This window comes from Apteryx mantelli, chromosome 4, assembly GCF_036417845.1.
Source record: "Apteryx mantelli isolate bAptMan1 chromosome 4, bAptMan1.hap1, whole genome shotgun sequence".
Classification (NCBI taxonomy): domain Eukaryota; kingdom Metazoa; phylum Chordata; class Aves; order Apterygiformes; family Apterygidae; genus Apteryx; species Apteryx mantelli.
Window position 1 is genome coordinate 67,348,069 of NC_089981.1, and position 21,820 is coordinate 67,369,888.

The 21,820-nt window shown below is 42.1% G+C and overlaps 1 protein-coding gene across 2 annotated transcripts in view; it reads right to left on the reverse strand.

Moving 5' to 3' along the window:
• The window catches only part of STON2 (stonin 2), a 63,439-nt gene that overhangs the window by 32,936 nt on the left and 8,683 nt on the right, over positions 1–21,820 (reverse strand). The window contains exons 4-5 of one of the 2 annotated variants that reach the window (XM_067296885.1): positions 5,727–5,755; positions 249–255 (exon numbers count right to left, since the gene is read on the reverse strand). The exons of the other annotated variant lie outside the window; for it this stretch is intronic. Coding sequence (XP_067152986.1) covers positions 249–255; positions 5,727–5,755 — 36 coding nt within the window. The remainder of the gene's footprint in view (positions 1–248; positions 256–5,726; positions 5,756–21,820) is intronic. 2 annotated transcript variants of the gene reach the window in all.

The following is a 21,820-nucleotide window of genomic DNA, read 5'->3' on the forward strand; positions in this document are numbered from 1 at the left end:
AAAGTTTTTCGTTGCTGGAGGACCAAAATTCAACCCTCTGCCTCATCCTACCAGTTTCACAGCACCAAACTCTTCCTGTAAATAGAAGTTTCCCAGGTCAGGGGTATCGTGTTACAGGTTCCCTTAGACTTCAGCAGCTAGGACATTTCTCCCAGTCCTCTCTCTCTGCAGTTCATCCATCAACCATCCCTCCATCTACCCACCCGCCCACCTACCCATCCGCTCCTTGGCCCCTGCTGCCATCGTACCTTTCTTCTAAATGAATTCTCCTCTTCCCACTGGTGAAAGCAATTCCGATTGCTCTGATGAAGGGACCCTCTTCTTGCTGCAGGTAGCCAGGGCTCAGCCAAGGCGCTTGCTGCGCTGGCCCGCGAGGCCGGCCGGTGGCCCCGTGTGCGTGTGTGTGTGCGTGCGTGCGTGTGCGGGCGGCCTGGCGCGGGAGCCGTGCGGGGAGGTATGAGCGCTGCGTGCTCCGGCAGGGCCCCTGGCTCGCTGCCTGCCAATCCGCCCTGCTGCCTCGGGTGGGCAGGGCAGATATGAAAAAATGTGCAGGTTACTTTCAGCTCTGGCACACCCAGAAAAGAAGGCGGTGGGAGCCAGGCGGTGAGGCGGTGAGCTACAGACTGAATGGGCGGGAAACTTCATGTTAAACCCTGCCAAACAAAAACCTAAGCTTTTTTCTTTCATAGAAAAGCTACCTTTTCTGGCAAAAAACCCAAACAAATCCAAAACAAAACCAAAAACTTTTCAGCTGATCACCTTGCAAGAAACCCAGCAGCCTGCTCCCTGTGTCAGCAACTGAATCACGTTCTACAGTTAACCCTTCAGATGCCAACTGGGTTTAGGGACAGATTTTTTTCCCTTCCTCTTAGCTGAACTGTTTTGGATTTATTCCAGATTGGGTAAATATAGAGATAACTTTGAAATGCAAAGTACTTACCACATTTTAAATAACCTAGTAATTTTTTAATCTATACTTCTGCACCTCCTTGGAAATATTTTCCCACGTCTCTTTCAAACTAAAGGACAGAAATTAGGAGGAGGTTTCTGATCATCAAAAGTATGTGAGATTCTAATGCAGTCTTACAGAAGGAACATCAAGGGCATAAAAATCTTGTCTTTTAAGGTGAAACATGACAAATTTTTGACACAGATAACAAGATGTGTCCATTTGTGGTAGCAGGGGATTAGACTTCACAACCAGGAAGTTCATTCCAGCTCTTTCCATAAAAGCCAAGTGAAAAAAGGAAATATAGCCTATATATCCAACAGCCAGATTCACCGAAACAGAGTACTCTATATGCAAAACGTACCTCTAGGTCTTCTCAAATCTCCCAATCTAGCTTACCCCTTCCCCTGCCTTTGTTCCCCCCCTGCCTCCCAGCAGTTTGGCTATAAGACTCAAAACCACAGGGACAAGCTGTCAGGGCTGCTGAGGAACAGCCAACATCCTTCCGCTCCATTGTGACATTTTTAGGGTTACTCAGGTTTTTCTCATTTCCCCTTGATGGTTAGTATGGAGAAACAAAACATATTTGGGATTTTGACACACTAAGGAAAACAAACACATTTGAAGGCAAGGTTATCTGGATAATTTGGAAATCATGCCAGAAAGTATCTGTCTTACATATAACTCACTGATTTGACATTTAACCATTAAAATAAATCAGTACAGCAATTATTTGAAGTACACTCAATTACCTGCAGAAGGTAAATGGTTTTATGAGATGAATGGTAGAGCATGACAGTGTTCAGAATCAACAAGGAAAGACCCAGCTATGATTCTCACGGCTTGGTCTAATGGCAGGAGTGAATTAAATGATGAAGAGGGATTAGATTAAGGAATGATGAGGTGATCAGGTGCCATAGGGACAAGTGTGTTATACAAAAGTCTTTCAGGTGGCAGAGATGCAGAACAACATGCAGTAAAGCTGATGCCGACAGCCCCGAAAGAGGGATGCTGGCCTCGCTGAGGGGCGGATCACGGCTTCCAGTGCAGGCAGGTGGGGGGCAGAATCGGTATTTGATGCCTCTCCCCAGGAAGAAACACCTGCTATATGAAGAGTGACCAGCTAATGCCCTCCAGCCTGCACTAGCCCCTCCATCTAGGCCTTTGAAAATTTGAGCCTATGCTACTCATCCTAAATTACTTAGTTAATTAAAGAGCTGGAAGGTTTGTTTTCTAATGCCCCCAAGTCTGCTTGCCAATCATGACACCATTCCTTATGCAAGATTATCACTGCTCACTTCCCTCCTGCCCCCTGTTGCAATAGCTTTTCAGAGCAGACAGGATTTTCTCTATCAGCATTAAGAAAAGGCACTTTCTGTTTCACAAAGGCTAAAAATTCCCTGGCTTGTAGCAAGTTGAGGCTAAGGCAGAACAAGATGGAGAATTAGCCCAAGGACAAACTGCTTAAACAGAAACTTTTAAAGGTGTGGGGCTTAAACAAACACCCTGGCTGGAAAAAAATGAATATTGCAACCTGCTCTCATGACTTTCCAAGTGAGCAATGATCCTTTACTTGCTTTTATCTTTTCTCTCCTCAGCCAGGGGAGAGGATCTTTACATAGATAATTTTGTCTGCTGTTCTGTCTGCTGCCTCTGTCTTTCTGTGTGAAATTGCAAAGTAAGATAACTAGGGGGATGAAGTCATCTTCCCCTGGTCTCCCTCTTTTGTTTCTTGTTCCCAATTAAAGTCCATAATTAATCTGGCCACCAAGATGGAGCACTGCACGGGGCACTGGAATGTCACGGACATACCAAAGTAAACTTGTTTCTCGGGGAACAGTTTTTTTCCTCCACACAACGTTAGTCCCTTGATCGCTAGTCTGTTACAAAATCTTAAAATGCGCACAGAATTTACCATAATTAAAATAGAAATAGAATCAGATCTGTGGAAAGAAAATTCTGCTTCACAAAAAATAGATGCATTAAAAGACTGCTGTTATCTCTAAGCTGAAAAACTCTAGGATTCTCAGCAGCCTTTGTGGAAAATAAGGATAAGCCCACTCCAAAATGCCTGTTAGGCTGGTGGCTTTCCCTTTGGTTGAGGGGAAACCTAGGTTCAACTCTGCATTCTTGTTTACACAGGGATTCTTGTTTACACAGAGCAGAAACTTGAGCTCCATGTCTCCACATTACTGCCCATTCTGGGACTGTTTTTTCAAAAGTCCACCTTGGACCTCTATGGAAGTTCTGCCAAACCCAGTACAGCTGTGAAACTTTCTGTGAACAGATGCTTTCCAACAACCCCCAGCAGGAAAACTAAAAAGAGGTGATATATATTGGGCATCTTCCAAGACTCCTCCGAGACAACATGAGATTAGCTTTTTGATGCCTGTCATTTCTATGTCAGACATTGTTGTAAATAACTAATCAGTGGAATTTTTATTTTTACTGCTACGGACCTATCTGACTAATGGATCTCATTGCAGGAACAAATCATTGAAGAGGCCATAAGCTTTCCAGGCTACCCATGATCTGCTCTATTTTTCACCACAGTTCATCGAGCTTTATTCACATTCATCTTTACAGAAGGTGAAACCTGGATCAAAGTCTGTTTCAACTCTGTTTCCTGAGGCACTTAGGGTATAGATAGCAGATAAGGATTTCCTCTTAAGCACTTGTCACTGCTGGTCTAAGTGTGTTCATCTGGCAGCAGCTGAGAGAGAGAAAGAGACAATGAACCAAATCCAGCCTGTAAAATTCAGCTGAACACAATCCCATGTCAGCCATGTTTGGTTTCAGTGTTTGTAATTTATTTTGCAACCAATGACTTCTGTTCAGGAGCCATCCCAGGATTGTTTTCTTGGGAGGAAAAGATCACAAGATTAAAACTCTGTGGTCTAGAATGCATTACCAGCGTACCATCCTGGCAGTACAAAAAGATGTTTGGGCCCGGATCTATTCAAAGCAAAAACCCACATACGAAGAACAAAGCCTTAAGGAATTAAAAACATCAAGATACAATGGGAGGGAAGAGTAACTTGAAGCCAGAGTATCCACAGCTATATAACACATGGTTCAATCCAGGCACTAGTTAGCTCTAAATATGGCTTCTCATGACTGAAAAAATGAATAGCCAAACCCACTAATATCAGGGAGCTCTCTGAGACATGGTCTAAGATGAGTTTCTGCTTGTAACATGTTGCCATATGCTTGAAACACTGTTTTGCCAGCAAGCATTTAAGGTCTGTGGGAAGAGCAGAGTATAGAAAGAAGGTCACAAGCAACAGACCAGTGCCCAGGATGTCCAGCTCTTGTGCTGGGACTCTCATAGACACCTGCTCCATTCCCAAGGACGTCCTAACTGGGGGTGTCATTCAGCTTCCTGGAAAGGTGATGGAGCAGCTCATCCTGGAAGCCATCTCTAAGCAGGTGGAGGAAAAGAAGGTGATCAGGAGTAGTCAGCATGACTTCACCAAGGGCAAATCACACTTAATCAATCTGATAGCCTTCTATGATGGAATGACTGGCTGGGTAGATGACAGGAGAGCAGTGGACGTTGTCTACCTTGACTTCAGCAAGGCTTTTGACACTGTCTCCCATAACATCCTCATAGACAAGCTCAGGAAGCGTGGGCTAGATGAGTGGACAGTGAGGTGGATTGAGAACTGGCTGAATGGCAGGGCTCAGAGGGTTGTGATCAGCGGCGCAGAGTCTAGGTGAAGGCCTGTAGCTAGCGGTGTCCCCCAGGGGTCAGTCCTGGGTCCAGTCTTGTTCAACTTCTTCATCAATGACCTGGATGAAGGGACAGAGTGCACCCTCAGCAAGTTTGCTGACGATACAAAACTGGGAGGAGTGGCGGATACACCAGAGGGCTGTGCTGCCATTCAGAGAGACCTGGACAGGCTGGAGAGGTGGGCAGAGAGGAACCTCATGAAGTTCAACAAAGGCAAGTGCAGGGTCCTGCACCTGGGGAGGAATAACCCCATGCACCAGTACAGGTTGGGGGTTGACCTGCTGGAAAGCAGCTCTGTGGAGAAGGACCTGGGGTTCCTGGTGGACGAGAAGTTGACCCTGAGCCAGCAATATGCCCTTGTGGCCAAGAAGGCCAATGGTATCCTGGGGTGCATCAGGAAGAGTGTTGCCAGCAGGTCGAGGGAGGTGATTCTCCCCCTCTACTCAGCCCTGGTGAGGTCACATCTGGAGTACTGCGTCCAGTTCTGGGCTCCCCAGTACAAGAGGGATGTGGCACTACTGCAGCAAGTCCAGCGAAGGGCCACAAAGATGATTAGGGGACTGGAGCATCTCTCTTATGAGGAAAGACTGAGAGAGCTGGGCCTGTTTAGCCTGGAGAAGAGAAGGCTGAGAGGAGATCTTATCAACGTGTACAAGTATCTGAAGGGAGGGTGTCAAGAGGATGGGACCAGACTCTTTTCAGTGGTGCCCAGCGACAGGACGTGAGGCAACGGGCACAAACTGAAACACCGACACTTCCATCTGAACATGAGGAAAAACTTTTTCACTGTGAGGGTGACAGAGCACTGGAACAGGTTGCCCAGAGAGGTGGTGGAGCCTCCTTCTCTGGAGATATTCAAAACCCGCCTGGATGTGATCCTGTGCAATGTGTTCTAGGTGACCCTGCTTGAGCAGGGGGGTTGGACTAGATGATCTCCAGAGGTCCCTTCCAACCTCAAACATTCTGTGATTCTGTGATTCCTGTGCTTAGAATGGATCTCTTCAGATATGTCTCTCCTATCGTGTAATCAAGCCTTTCTCTGACTCTTAGTTGCAGACTGGAGCTCTCTCCTCCTTAAAGATGAGGTTGGCTGAGGAGAGTCTAAAATATTCTTTTCCTTACAAACTGGTTGGATGACCTAACAGCAAACCGTGAGCCTGCTGCTGCAATCAGTGCTTCAGATTAAGGGACTTAGATCTGCATGTATATGGAGGCACAAAAGTGAGCAGAGAGAGTGCCAAGAAAGGAAGGCAACCATTTCTAGTGCTGTTAAGAAATGCTTGTTTCCGTAACCATTCTGTTGGGTTTGTCTGATGCTTGCCCTTTCCTTCCAACAGCAAATACTACTTAGATTTTGTGTCATGCAAGAATCTAAAATTAAACGACGGCATACATAAATACACACACACATACATATATATAGACACGTATACATAGAAATGTATATATAGCTATATATACACATACACACATACACAGAGCCCTGGCTTACCTGCTGCTTGCTTTCATTGCCTTATGACTCTAAGGCACAGAAAAGGCAAAGGCCTCAACGCTACACAAGTCAGTGCCTGGGGGAAGAAATCTGAAATCTTAACTCCTGACCGTAATAAATGGAAATCATACCATTCCCCCTAGTGCAGTAATATTGAAAGGAACAGAGACCTAATTTCAAGGAGCAGTGAAACTAGTGCCAAAGTAAATGCATCATCCTCAGGATTTATGATGAAGAAATACAATTTAAAACTTTGGCCTTTCATTCTTCTGGAGCAAAGCAAACTCCAACATGCTCAAGGAATTACATATTTGTGAAACAACTCCTAAGGCTTTAATGACTATTACAAAAAGCTGTTTTGTTTGGTATTATTGGTAGTAACTTTAATTTCAAGTGGAAGATGATTTTTAATCAATCGGATTTGTATGTAGTCTGCAATGACACACAGAAATCGCATCCTTGTAATTTATTCCTGATTGAAAAAGAGGTCCACAGTGTATGGAAGTGGGGACAAGCCTCAGTCACCCTAGTGAGAGATGTAGTGCAAAACTAAATTTCTTTACACCAATTAAAGGAGATTTTGGCCTGTTATGTCTCCTTGTCTTCTAGCAGGTTGAAGACATGGAAAGCACAGAGTGATTGTGACAATTGGATGCAACTGGCTGTATCCTTGTCTGCCATTCATTTTCAGGGGATTGGGAATTACACAGCTAAATTCATATGCTACTGAATCATTTGAGGGATCCTCCAAGTGAGTTACTTTAAGAGCAGTAGTTTCACCAAGAGACCCTGTGACCCTACCTTGCCCAAGGAGACAAGCTGCAGAGCTACTAATTGTGTTAAGAATGCGAGAAGCCAAACAAAAGCTTTTCAAATCTGAGGCATTACGGTTGATTTGTCCAGGTCATGGTCTGAATGGAGGATGGAACCAAATAAATTCTCCAACCTCGCAATATGAAGTTTAATAAGACTTGCTCAGTCAGCCTTATTAGCAGAGAACTCAGCAGTGTCTGAGAAGGAGAGACTGGTTTGCTTTCAAGAGGACACAAAGGGTGGTAATTTCTAATCTCTGCTCCATTTGATGCTCTTTAAAATTCATAGCCAAATTATTAAATATATCAAGAGGCTGAGAAAATCAGCATGCAATTGTTAAAGGCAATCTTTGTATTCAAAATTCTGCTGGAGAAACCATAGAGGAGAACATTATGTTTGAGGGTCTTCGCTGTTCCCACCATCACAGAAATTAAAAATGACCTTATCTTTATAGTGCTTGTAATAAAGAGAATTATCATCAGTTCTGCCAATCATCACAGAGGACAGTGAGACAGTAAGGAACATAATGTGTGCCATCTGTGTCCCCAGTAATTGCCTTAATGATTCTAGCAGTTATTTTTTCTCCTTCATCAGAATTGCCATGTAAACATTAACCTCCATGTCGACCATTTTGTACAGATGTTAACTTGAAATTACTTTAAAATAAACTATACTGGCAGATTTGACACATAGCCTAGAGATCTTCCTAAACATTTTTGTATATCCACCATCATGTTTTTCTCTTAAAATGGTTTTCTTTTTGGTTGCACATAGACAATATGGAAACTGACTCAATTAGCTAAACACAACACAAAACCAACTCCATTTATATAGAGATATATGGAAAATAGCATTTTCCAAACAGAGCTATGATTTTCTAAGTTGAAGGCTTTTAAAACAAAAACCTCAGGAATGTAAAAGAAGTGTTATGTTCTTAAATCTTTGAGTCAAAACAGTAAGGAATATTTACCTCCCAATGATTACTATGCAAATTAAAAATGACACAATAACTTATTTTACACTTTAATTTTGGTTATGTGACAGTTTTCATGCAACTCCAGCAAACTTGCCTGTATTATGTAGCTCTTTTGCAGGTTGCATTGAGCACTCTAGGTGATTACACTTTAAAGTGTGATGATTGTCTCAGTTGCCTCCAAAACAAGTCCCACTGACTTTAAGTGGGATTGGAATCATGGTATTAGAGTATAGGAAATAAAAATTTCTTTTAGTGGAATTGATTTAATGAGTTTTTAAAAATGAAAGTGAAACTTCCAAAAAATTGAATCTGAAAGATAACATGCTTTTTGTATGCAACAGGAGAAATCCAGATACAAGAGTCAGAGTCCTAGAGCATATACACCAGAAAGTGAAAATGACTGGAAAAACACTGCAGTTTCAGATTTCTATAAGGCACAAAAATCATCACAGATGAAGTTTAAATGGCACTGTAAGGCATTTCAGTATAGCATTAGCAACTACTAGAAGCAGTATGTATTTTCTCCAAGAACACCATTACTTCATTACTTTGCAACAGTGCCACTCTAATTATCAAATCAATGAATGGAAGATTTTTAAGTTCTTAAGTTGAATATGAGGGAAGTCTTCTGCATGTTTAGGAGTCTTCTGCAAGCAAAGGGCAAGGACGGTACCTTTACCCATTTTACCTACACTGACAGAAGGCAAGGTGCAGCAGGTTTACCTGCTAGGAAAGGGCTGAGTGCCCTGCATTACACTTCTTGAGCACTAAGTTATTCTAAACTGAAAAGGAGCACCCAGAAGAGGAAAAACAGAAAGGAAGAGAGAAAAACCTGAGGTAAGGGGAGGCAAAAGGATCCGTGTGGTCAAAATAGCAATTCTTAGAGCTAGGTCATAGACATAAAAGGCTTCAACAATTGAAGGGTAAGTTTTATCTCTGCCCAGGATATTTCTGCATCATAGGTGCATAAAAGTCATGTAACACAGGAAAAGAAAACCTCCTGGACAACACTAAAACTCCAGGAAAAGTCCACTGCTAAAAGTTTTATCCAGCTTTGGTAACATGGTGTTTCAGTGCAGCTCATACAGACAGGCTGCTGGGCTGTTTGGACAATGTATTTGAGTGCTTTAGTAAAATCTAGTAACTGTGTAAAGCTGGCAATTCTGGAGGAAAAGAATGACCTCACTTATGATCTTACCTATATAGAATAAAGCAGCTTCCAACCAAAAGGATCCCAAAACATTATACAAACTTGAACTGAAGTATATACTGCATCCTGAAAAGGAGTCACCTCTGAGATAAAACACAAGATCTTTTTGAAAGTGTACAATGATAAGCAAGTAAAAATAGCTTTTTCTCCTTAAAATGGCAAGAACACGTAAGGAGGCAGTATCATTTACAGTTATTGTACCTGAAACAGAACTGTCTTTGACTGGGAAGCCTTTACTAGCTGCTCCTTCTCTTCAGAAAGTACTGGGAGCCAGGAGACTCAGGAATCACTTTGAAACTTTTCTGTAAAGGAGTGGATGGGCTGGAACATACAGTACAAAGCGGCAAGCCTGCTGGGACAGGGTCACAGGCTATTTGACTGGGGATCTCTTTTGAAGCGAGCCCTCAGGAAGTAAAGGGTTAATCTCAAGTGCCTTCCCTCTCCCTGCCACTTGATGAGGGATGTGTTGATTCCTACCGACCTGATCTCCCTTTTATCCAGCAGACAAGGAGCGACTGGCAAAAACCCTCTCCCCTCCCCATCTCTCCCTTCACACCTGTTTGCTCCATTAGTTCAGCCTTTGGGTTGTTCAGACACGCGAGACAAACTGGTTTTGTTCTGTGGATGCAGCTGGACTGTCAATCTCAGCACAGCACAGCTAACCCTTTTGCCCCAGCACACCCCAATGCCCTGAGCGGCAGAGAGCAGCATGGCAGGGGGTTGGAGGGCTAAGCCCAAAGCTCAGCTGCGGACAAGAGGCAGCTCCCCACAGCAGCTTGGCTGATGAGGGTACAAGGCTCCCTGTGGGGCAGGAGGTACAGCAGTGAGCATGTACATGGGTCTGCATTCAGTACCCTTCACTGAGAAACTGGCTTGCTATTCACAGAGCCTTAAATTGAATACACAGAAGAAGTTGCATGACTCTTCAGCATGCAAGTCTCTTGCTAACTGGACTACCTGGTCAAAGAAGAACATGTTTAAGTGACATTGTCCTAGTCTTCTTGCCCTCCCAATAGTCCTCTGCTATCACCAGCAACATTTTAATGGGGAACACTAACAAGCCTTATATCTGACTCTGCTCTGTTATTGAGATGCCATCTGGTGTTGATGCCTTAATTATTAGAGCACTGACCTGTCTTAGCTAACATACCTTGAACTCCTTTATGGGAGTTCAATCCATCTGACACTGTCTGTCTCCAGACACATATGTGATTCTAATCAGGAAATCAAAACACTTTTCACAATGTTTTCATATGCTGTGACAATAGGCTGGTCCCTGCAAGTCAGGGACACAAAACAGCCAAAGAAGCTGAAGCAAGCAGATTTCTGAGGAAAAACATTCCGAGTCCTGTAACTTCAAATGGAACAGAGATAGAAAGTGTACCTACAGGGTATGACCACAGCATTGGGTGGCTCACATAATACTTGTTCATATAATTCAGGTAATCTCTGTCAGGAAGGTGCAGTGCCACTGGTTTTAGCAGAGGTGTATGATCTCATCAGAGCCCTGGGTATGTACCCATGTTGCTAATCCATGCCATTGTGTCTTTGCCACTTTTGTAGCCACGCTAAACCAAGCAGAAAGTTGTTCCTGAATGACACAAGCCATATTTACCTGAAGGCCAGACATTCAGAAAGCCTAAAGTCTGCGATCAGCAAGGACTGACCTGTGTGTGCGCAGAGATAGCAAGTCTGCAGTTCTGCTGAAACTTTCTCAGCTAAGCATAGTAGACTATCTGGTTTCAAACAGACCTTTTAATGCAGTGTAGCTTTGTGACTCTACCAAGTGGTATTAGCCCCTCTTAAAAAAAGGATATTCCACTGACTGGGAAGAAGAAGCAAGATGATGAGGACTGTGGATGCAGCTACAGCATCTGCTGAGGAGACATACCAGCATTCAAAAAGCAAGAACAATGTACATGCAACTGCATCAACAGAGTGAAATGCCTTTCTGTCTCACCCTCCTTGGAGACTAAGGATTCAAAAGGTTTGCAGGGAATCCTGCAGGTCTCCCAGGATACACCATAGTTCACACTAATAATGTGTTGCTGGAGGCAACGAAGCCTGAACAAACAAATCAATCCAGGGGGAGGAGGAGTGATGGACTCACGAAAGCAAAGCCTGCAGTAATGCCCCCCTACTTCTTTTGTAGAAACTTTCCCACCCAGATGCTAATTCTGCCTGATTAGCGAAGGGCCAGCCACTAAGGACGTACAGCAAAGCATCCTGGGGGAACCTCATGTCCCACTTTCAGAGCCAGCTCACTGTGCTGGCGACAGAGCGCTGCTGCCCTGAAGTGCAGTGAAGCAATGAAGCTGGTATGCTGGCTGGCGTGTCAAATAAACTAACACCCTCCAGTTGTCTGCTCTGCTGGCTGGTCCATGTGCCTGCAACACTCTTTGCACCCTGTGCCCTGGCATGCACTCGGTTTTGGGTCAGATCCCTCCTGAAGATTCGTGCCTAACACAAAGCACACAAATGCATGACAAATAGGTGGAGGCAGAGTATAACAAGCACAACCACAATGAAATCCCTGTGCTTTTTGCACTGAATGAACATTACTGTTGGGCTTCTCAGGAGAAGGACAGGGCTGAATGTTTTAGGAAGAGAATCAAGAATATCATTGGTGCTTATGCAAGAACATGAACTTATTTTGCTTCATTCAAAACTGACACTCTTTCTTCATACCATATATATCTAGTAAAAATATGTACATCTCAACCACCATGCTCACTATTATGCAACCAAATAAGTTCCCAAAAAAGAGGACTTATTTCAGATTGGGGATATTCTCAAAAAAGAGAAAAAAAAAGGATACAGGAAATGGACTAAATAAGGTTGTCACCTGCCAGTGCTAGACACCTGTTCTTCATGTACAGAGTTGTACAGGTAGAGATTGTTATTTTGACTACTATCAGACCTATGCAATTAATGACAGTATAGCAGATCCCCCATCTTTTCAAAAGACTCACAGATCTACCAGATCAGTATGAATCCAGACTTAGACCTACCCTGTTCCCTCTAGCCCTGTCAAAGTTTCTGTGAAGAGCCATCCTCTTTATGTAGTGAGACAGAAGACCAAGATTTTAAAAAGTTCATTTTATCATAACCTGGAACCTGAGAAAGTGGCAAGTCTAAGCTTAAATATTATCTGTATTTCAGATAATAATCAAAACATCTACTGGGATAGAACATCTACCTCCACATGTCTGTTTTATATTATGAGTTACCCTTTGTCAGTAACCACTGACCTCCTCTTGTCCTACACTCTATTCCATATTTGGCATGGAGCGTCAAAGACACCTAAGTGTTAGCTTATCTGCTTTTATGCTGCTCATACATTAAATTATTCCATTGGTCCAATATCTGCCTTAGGGTGTTTCAGGAAATAGTGCACTTTGTAATCACCATTCCATTACTGTGTTTGTGAAAACGATCAACAAATCTTAGGGCTGGAGCCTAAAGGCGCCTATACAGGCACCTACCTACTCAAGCATTATCCACACAGAGATTTCAATCAGCCAGGAGATTCCCGCAGGCAACTGCACCACAGAGGCTAATATCTCACTGTCTTAGTAGTGAGTTATGTCTCCTTCCAGTGCCAGTGTGCATGTTTGTGTATGTCAGCTAAAAGCAAAAGTAAATGGCAGCCCAAGGTACTGATCTTCCAGGTGTGGCAGATTGCTGGCTACCCTCTGCCAGGAAATAGGAGACCATTTGCTCAAACAGCTGATTCCCACCTCAAAGAGTCCTCTGCTCCTGGCCTGAGTCCTGCCAAGGGTGCAGGCAGTTTCTCCTGCTAGCAGCAGCTCCCACACCCCAAACAGCAGGAGCCCCAGAAAGCCTGGAGCTCCTGCTCTTCTTGGCCTTGCCTCTCCCCTCTCCACAACACTGCGGAGGCAGGCGATATGGGTCCTGCACCCTCAGGCATGGAGGGGAAGACATGTGGAGGAAGAATGAAGAGCAAGAGTCCTGAACACAACCACAGCTCCCTGGAGCATGAAACCCCTCATCCTCACTCAGCCCTTCCTCCTCAACATTAGCCTCCCGACCCCACTGTCCCACCTTCTGCTCTTCTTTCAGTGTTTCGTACCCCCCTGCAACCAACTCCACTCACGCTGTGAAACTAAATTTATGTGTAGAGCCAGCTCTTTGGGTGTATCAGTTAAAGTAAAAGCAGGTGTAAAAAAATATTCCCGACCATAGTGCACAGTATACAATAATACAGTTGAGACAATGCACTAATACAAATGGTGAAAATACATTTCTTCCCTTGTCTCCCAAATGTTAGTTTAGTTGTGCATGTACTAATCAGCATATAAACCTGACAGACAGGGATTCCTAATGCCCTAATATTTTGCTTTTCAAAGCTGGTTTAGCCAATTCATATATCCTTCACACATCCATATACATCTACAGATAAAATTCTTCCATGGTCTAATGTCATTTAAGTCACTGAAAATAAAGATATTTTTGTTTGAGTTACAGAGCTGACTTATTTTGTCACTCTCTCCATTTAACTATCCTCTACAGCAAGAACTCTTATTGAAGATAAAAGCTCAGTAAAGCCAATACCGGGCCAGACCACCTGGAAAACTGTGTATAGTGAAAATATAGTGAAAAAATCTAGTGAATATAGTGAAAAGGTACTGATACACTAGCACAAAAGGAAATGAGATCTTGGGATGTTATCAGGGAGAGAATTCCAGAAGATAGGGAAATAGTAGCATCTTGGTATGAGGCTATGGTGAGACCTCAGTCTGGGTACAGTTTTGGTCACCTCATCCAAGAAAGATTAATTCAAACTGGAGCACAAGCAGAGAAGGGCTTGCTAGGGTGAGGAGGAAAACGGAGAACCTGTCTTACAAGAAAATACAAAAGAGCTTGTCTTGTTCAGTTTAGCAAAATGAAAGCTGAGAGGGGAATATAATTACACTGTATAAATACATTAAAGGATTTATACTAGACAAGGCAAAAAGCTGTTTAAAAGAGAATACTGGCACAGGGACAAGTGGATAAGAAATGGTCATGAATAAATTTACTCTGATGTCCTGGGAAATATCTTCTATCTAATATCTATGATCTTAAGCGAGTCATGTTGAAAGCTCTCTTTAAATGTTTACATGTGAAGATACACCAGCTTCAATAAACTGGTGACTTAAGTCTGCACTTAAAGGGTGCAACTTTTACAAAGCCTGTAATGTGCATGAAAACACAAAGTGCAGGATATATGTTGAAAGGATTTTTACTCTCATTTTAGGCACTAAACTAAATGGTTAGATTTTGAAAGGAGCACATTAAGCTGCATCTATTTGAAAATTTTGCCATGCCATAATAGGAATAGCTAGGACCTGAGCATTTTGGAAGTAATTTCAGGCACCAAACTCTGATCTGCAATCCTTCACTTTAGGTGTTGAGCACTTGAAAATCTGACCCCTGAGATTTTAAAAAATGAATCTTAAGTGATTAATTCAAATCCGTCTCCAAGAGATGTAGTGCAATACCATTAGGTAGTTTATATTAAGTAAACTGAGGTATCTTATTTCAGTGGACAGGCATCCATGTCACAAAATCCAGGACAATTCTCACTCTTAGTTAGCAAGCTCAGAATGAACAAAGTAGCCTGAAATCTCCTCTTATTCTTGTGCAACAAGCACAGTCAAAATGTAAATCCCAGTTTACATCTAGTCTGAGATTAAGTAGAGGATTTCAGTCTCACAGCTAGCAAATGTAAGTATAATTAAAACCAAACTGCTTCTAATAACAACTGAACAAACTCATTCTGCAGGATTCATGTCACATCTGTGCTCCAACACTATTTGTTGAAATTTCTCATTCTTATTTGCCGTACGCCTCTGCCAGTGTTTTTACCTGCTGTTTTATACTGCCAGTTCTATTCAACCCCAATTATTCTGACAGGAAATTCCACACAGAATTGGGATAGTATATCTCTAATTAAGAGCACATGAAATGATTTACAGCTCCAGTTAACCAGTACTGCTGCTGACATCTTGTTTATTTCTCTGCCATTCAGAATTTACAGTGAAAATGTAAGTTCTCTGCTGGCTAATTTCTCTGTATTGCGAATCCAGATATTGTTTGAGCACTGCAGAATCAGGTTCCATATGGTGCAGACAGCTCCACAGGGGACCAGTTAGGTCTCAGTGCGGCATGAATCTGGAATAGTGCTGCACGATTGCTGTATTGTGATAGTACCATTTTTGCCTCCTGCCAGTGGTACCACTGCATGCTGCCAGGAACAGAATGCAAAAGGCAAAATAACGCTGTTGAAGATTGCCACTTATGTTTTCCAGTTCCATATGGTGCCAAAGAGCTTGATTTTGGGAGATGCTTTGGTGTTCTTCACTCCCAATAGCTTTATTAAGCTCAGAAGCAATTTGGTATCCTGCAGAAGTGATCCAAACAAACCTAGTTTTTCTTCATTCAGCACAGCAATTACAGTTAGTCACTGCACATAGGTATTCAATTTTCAGTTAAGCTTCAAACTGTCCTGCCCAGCTGCAAAACCTCCTAATGAACTTGTACTGCTTATCACATAGGCATGTGGCTCTCCACACTGCATTAGAGAGCAACCAGGGCCAATGTAAACACAGTGGCTGAGGAATCACAGCACTACAAACACAGATGGAGAGCTTCACACTACTTACTTCACCTCACTGACATGAGATAAATTACAAAGCATCTACCCAGAGCTATTCTCTTGGGACAGTGGCTACATAAAAGGGGATCAGCAGTTCGGTCCCATGACTGGGGCTGCAATTCTGTTCACTTTCCTTTCAGCTGTTCTGACTACATAAAAACATCAGTGGATAGATGTGGAAAGAGTGAAATTCATAAAGGACATCATGTAGGCTCAGCACTTAGCAGCTTTATAACACCATATATAATCCTGCTACAAATCCACAGTCACTGTGGTTTGCACTTCAGAGTAGCAATGGAGAAAAAACTCCGACTCCAAGCATCTAAACGAAGAGATGCTCCCTTAGCTGTTTGCAGTACAAGGTTAATGACACATATGAGAGCAGAACTGACTCTACCATGACAAGCAGGCAAGAAAACACTCCATTAATAGCAAAATGACCAGATATGTAACTTTTTTCTTTTTTTTAAAAAGAAAAACATTTTTAATTGAAACATTCCTACACAATACTGAAAACAAGACCCAGCTTTTCCACGCTGTCACTTTATCTTCTTGCACTTTGCCTTTTCCCTGTCCTAGACCTGGCATTTGCAGGGATGTAGAGAAGCAAAGGAGGCTAGACTAATTCACAGGAGTAAGCAGGATCAGACCCAGCCTGGTAGGAATTAGCAAGAGTAAACTCAAGCTCTTTCTTCTAACTCCCCTCTTCCTATGGAAGCCATGTTATATCCTCTCCTCCTGCATCCCAGAATTCCTCATCATTTCCGTGGAGAAAGCAAGCATCTGATATTCCTGCAGCTTCTTTAAGTATTCTTTCTTGGGAGGCAGGGATGTGGAGAAGATAAGTAACCAGAGTTAATTTCTAGGGCATAGATGAGGCAGATATTGAACCTTTTGACTTTAGGAAACTAGCTCTAGCCCCAGCTGGGATCACAAGACCTGGCAGGGCTGAACTGAGATCACTGAGACCTCAATTCTGCTTTAATTATTATCAGTAACATGAGGACAGTCTTTAAAAATAAAACCATTGAGCTGCATGCTAAAAACTCCTAGAATTTTGAGTAGCTGGAGACAGCTGAAGAGGGACAAGTTTTGCTACAGCTGACATTGATCAGAAAAATATTACAGAGATATTCGCTAAGGATATGCTACATCTCAAACTGAAGTTATGGGTTTGGTGCAGAAATGACTGGGTGAGGTTCTTTGGCCTGAGATATTCAGGAGGCCAGTCTAGATGATGATAATATCATAGTCCTCCCTTCTGACCTTAAAGTCTATGAATCAGTTGTCCGCAGACCAAGCCTGTTCAGTAATTCTCTCTATTGAACAGATCAAAATAAACTTTTGTTTTTTGTTGTACCTTTTCTTTCCTCATTCTAACATTCCCCCACTCCCCTGACAGATTTCTTATGTCTTTACTTCCTGCCATAAGGAAGAATGAAGACAGTGACTCAATTTCTCTTGCTTGTTCACTACTTATATCTACAGTCTTCAGCCTGCTTCAGCCAGCAAGACCACCAGCAGACTGTAAAGCAAAGACTAGTCCTACATCACACATGGCCAGCCTGTGAGCCACAGTCTCGCCCGGTGCAAAAAGGGATGAGGATTCAACACTGCTGCAGAGGATATTGGGATATTTTAGATTTTTTTAAAGCATCCATAAAAGTATTAAAGAGGAGGTTAGAACTAATTTCCAAATCCACAGTTCTGATTTGGGATCAGAACTTCCCTACTCTTATGAACTATCTAGACCAAGCTTTCCAGTTCTGCCCCACATATGCATTACTCTTCAAGAAGCTAGAAATGTCTTGTTTTGAAAAAAACATGGGATTGAAACTATTCAAGTAAAAGCTCTTTAAGCAAATCAAGTGATCTGAAGCCCACAGAACTTTGAAAAAAACACCCTCAATCCTTCAAGGGTATAAAACATCCGAACTGCTAGTCTGTGGCTGGTATTGGATGTGAGGGAGAAGAGAACTGCCTCCAGCACAGAATTTGGCCCTTATAGATTGGAGTTGTGTAAGAACACATTTTGGGTACTCTTTGCTCATCATATTCTAGAAATCCTCTCCCCCTTGAGCACAGGATTAGCTGTTCCTGCGTGCAGCTTCTCCAGCTGGCTTTCGCTGGCTCTCCCATACAGAACTTTTCCCGTGATTGGGACTTAGACACCTGAACAAGTTGGCTAGTAGTTACACAGTTATAACTGGAGTGCAGCCTTTTCTGGGGTGGAAAACAGCATATGCTATTTTTCCCTTGCTCTGATAATTACTGTTGGACATCTTCAGAGCTTGTAACCATGCCTGTAGCCTGTTTTTGACATTCAGTGCTAACATATTGCACAGCTGTATAAACTGTTCTTGATTAAAGTTTCTTGATTAAAACCTACAGAATATCATTCTTGCAATCATCATATCAGGATGCTGTATCTAGCTGGCTAAAGTCACAATAAACAGTATTCGAAAAAGAATTACTGCAGAATAGAGGAGGGAAAAAGGTTTGAAGTTAGTACTTGCCCCCATTGCCTTCAAGAAACAGCTGGAGCTGAGTTTGTCAGTATTGTCACCTCCAAGTTTTAAAAATGAAGAATCAGAACCTCCTCAAACCATGCAATCTATTTCAAAAATAACAAAATTCTGAAAGTTAATTCTTTCTGTTATTTACTTACTTTCTGGGTTTTGAGCAGTTAGGGGTCACACATGCAACCTTCTATCTCCAAACATGCAGATGTCTTTAGAAAATAACAACATAGTGATTCCCTCATAATCCCAATAGTCCCAAAGCGTTAGGTGAATGTCAAACAGTACAACTTGTCAGTGAATTGAACTATCAACACCAAACATTGTGTAGCAGCAGCTCTCCTAAGAAACAAATCAGAACAGAAACAACAGAACTGACTACTAAGCACCAAAAATATATCAGAGAATTTATGTCTACAAGGCTAACCAGCATTTTATTTTTATATATATGCACAAATATAATTATTTTATTTAGTATATTATATATAGTCTCTATTTAATTTTTAATTTATATATAAATATAAATTATTTTCGAGATGAACACTGAAACACAGAAATCTAAGTCAAGCCATGTAAGGGAAACCACTGTGCTAATGCGAAACATTTAGCTGTGAGGTATTTGTGTGAGACCTCAGAACAGAACCCAGTACTTCCAGATCTGGAATCTTAACTAAAAGATTGTCTCTCCCTTGCTCCCCTCACATGTAGATATTCAGCCTTTTTTGATAATGGAGAAAGGCATTTGCTCCAGAACAAATAAATATTTCTATTGTATCAGTAACAGAGATGTCCTGCATTACTTATCTTGCAGAGTGCAGCCCAAATGCCAAAAGCTCCTGCTTCTTTGCATGCTCACTGATACAAGTTGAGCAATGCAGCAACGTGTAGTAGGAAGCTCTGAGACAATGGGCCGCTTACCAGCACCCAATACAGCTTCATAAGCACCATGAAGCCACAACTGTGGGGAGTTGTAAAGTGCTTGTTGTAACCATATAAGCACGGCCATGTTACATGGGCAGTCTGCTATCACTTGATCCAAATTTATCAGCTAGCTACTGCAGGCTGAACTAGGTCCTCATACTGATGGAGATGAAGATAATATAACAGGCCTCTTGGAGCCAGAGTTGAAACTAGCATAGGCAATAAAGTGCCAGTCACCATCTTCTCGCAGTACTCCTGCAGTACTTATCTTCACTGCTGGGAACTCGCTTGCCTTCAAGGGAAATCACTGAGCCTATCCTGACTCCATCAGCTGGGAGGCTTTCTGCAATATATTGAAGGTAAACTCTGGGGTTGGGATTGCTCTAGTCTTTACCATCTATCTCAGATATCTTCCAAGGTCATATCTTATGTAAACACGTGCTCTAAATAAAGATCAAGCCCATGAAATTGTTTTGCATTTAAATCTTGTAAATTATGAGAAAGTTGATTCCCAACCAATTCTACCTGCTTTACAGCCAAACACCCTTGGACATTAAGATGTAGATTCTCATTGCTGGGAGCCAGCTCTCTGTATGTCTACATTCAGACTGACATTGGGCTTTTATCTGTTCCTGCACAAAATCCCATGCCCTGAACTTTGACAAGCAGTTGATGCTTAAGCATTGTGTGTGCAGGAGAAACTCAAGATAGTTTTTGAGATTTTGGAACAGGGTCACCTGGATTCTCTTCTGTGTTGTTCAGGCAATAAAAATTCTCTGAGGCCAAAATAACTAGTGCTTAACCACTGAGCAGAATTTTTCACTCTTATTGTCCATAGATTTTTTTCTTGCATGAAACAATATTAAACCTGAGCTAGTCTTATTCTGATTCTCTACCATCACCAAACAAATTAAAATTTGATTTCTTGTTTTTGTTGATTTTTAGCAGTAAATTGAATCTGTTTTTTTTTGGTTTTGTTTTTTTAAATCAAGCTTGACCTTGGAATCAACATATTGGCTAACGAGAGCTTGTAAACAGGCCAGTGTATACAGATGAAATGAAAGCAAATTAAGTCAAAGACGACATCAACCTATGACTTTGCCATGACATCAAACATGAGAGAACTCCTCTCTTTCTTTCATGGAAAAAAATGCTATTTCATTGTCTTGATGGAGCCTTCAACCTCCCCTAGAGGTTGAGGCAACCAGTCTTTTGAGAAGAGAAATGTGAATCAACAAGGAAGAAAAAAGTTTTAAATGTTTGAATCAAGTCAGGTTTGAATAACCAAATTTCTGGAGAGGGGCAGAGAAGGTGCATATGCAGAGAGAGAAAAAAAATGGTCACACATTTTGTTCACTTGTTCACTCTGAGGATGGGATGAAGGCTGAGTGAACAACAGAAAAGTAGCCAGAACTGTACAACAGATGCATGGCCACCAGGCCCTCAGCTTCCTCACCTCCATGAACCATGCCTGATGCCAATGGGCAATTCAGGGACTGGGTGGGCTGCGAGCCATCCCATGAACTGGAACAAATAGATGCTCTTTGTTTATGCTGCCCTTCTGCAAACCGCACATCTGGTGGTAAGAAGACTCAATATATTTCTTACTTCCAGTTCCAGTACCACTAAGACACGGTGTAGCTTGTGTTTTAGCTAATGACACAGACGTGCCTATGTTAGCTTTTTGTTTTGTTTTGTTTTTACTTTTTAAAAGTTATAGGTGAGTGGAATGATTGGAATGATTTTTTTGACCTATGTTTGGCTAAGAAATATATTGGTTTGTGACTGGGAAAGAAGAGTAATAAGGTTGTATACAAAGCTTTTAATAAAGTATCAACGTCTCTTTTAGCCATATATAGCAAATGGTCCCATATGTATGCCACCAATATACAGCATGACTTTTGCCATTCATTTCCCTAAATGATGCAAAGATATAGATGCACAGGGCATCCCTAATTTCCCTTGCTCACCTAGTCAGATTCCCAGTGACAACAGTCTGGCTGCCTGTATCAAATCAGTAAAGCAGCAATATCCAGATGAAAACTCTTAAGCTTTATCCTAATGGACATCAGCTCATCAAAACAGAATTGATGCTCACACTGGCATCCAAACCACTGGTAGACAATGCCATCTTGTCTGTGCTGCTAGTGGTTTCACAAATCTGAGGTACAGAGGACAAGCAAGGTATTCTAAAATAAAAACGGGCAGACAGACATGTGACAACTGTATTATTTGAAGGAAGAAAGATCTCTACTTGTCCAAAGAAGTGAACATTTCTTCTCAAACCCTTTGTCCTAAGGTACCTGGTCAGAACCTACTATGTTGCTGTTTATGAACCTATCCTGATGTTCAACCCAGTCTCACTGAAGCATCAGGCAAATACCCTTTTCAACTGATGTATGGAGGTGCTCCTCATGAAAGGCACATATGACATCAGTGGGGCTTAGGAAGTCCATTTTCTCAAAACAGTTCTTATTTCACAAACACTGTTACATTCATCATCTGAGAGCAAAACACATTATTAATTGCTTCATATGTCTGCACTA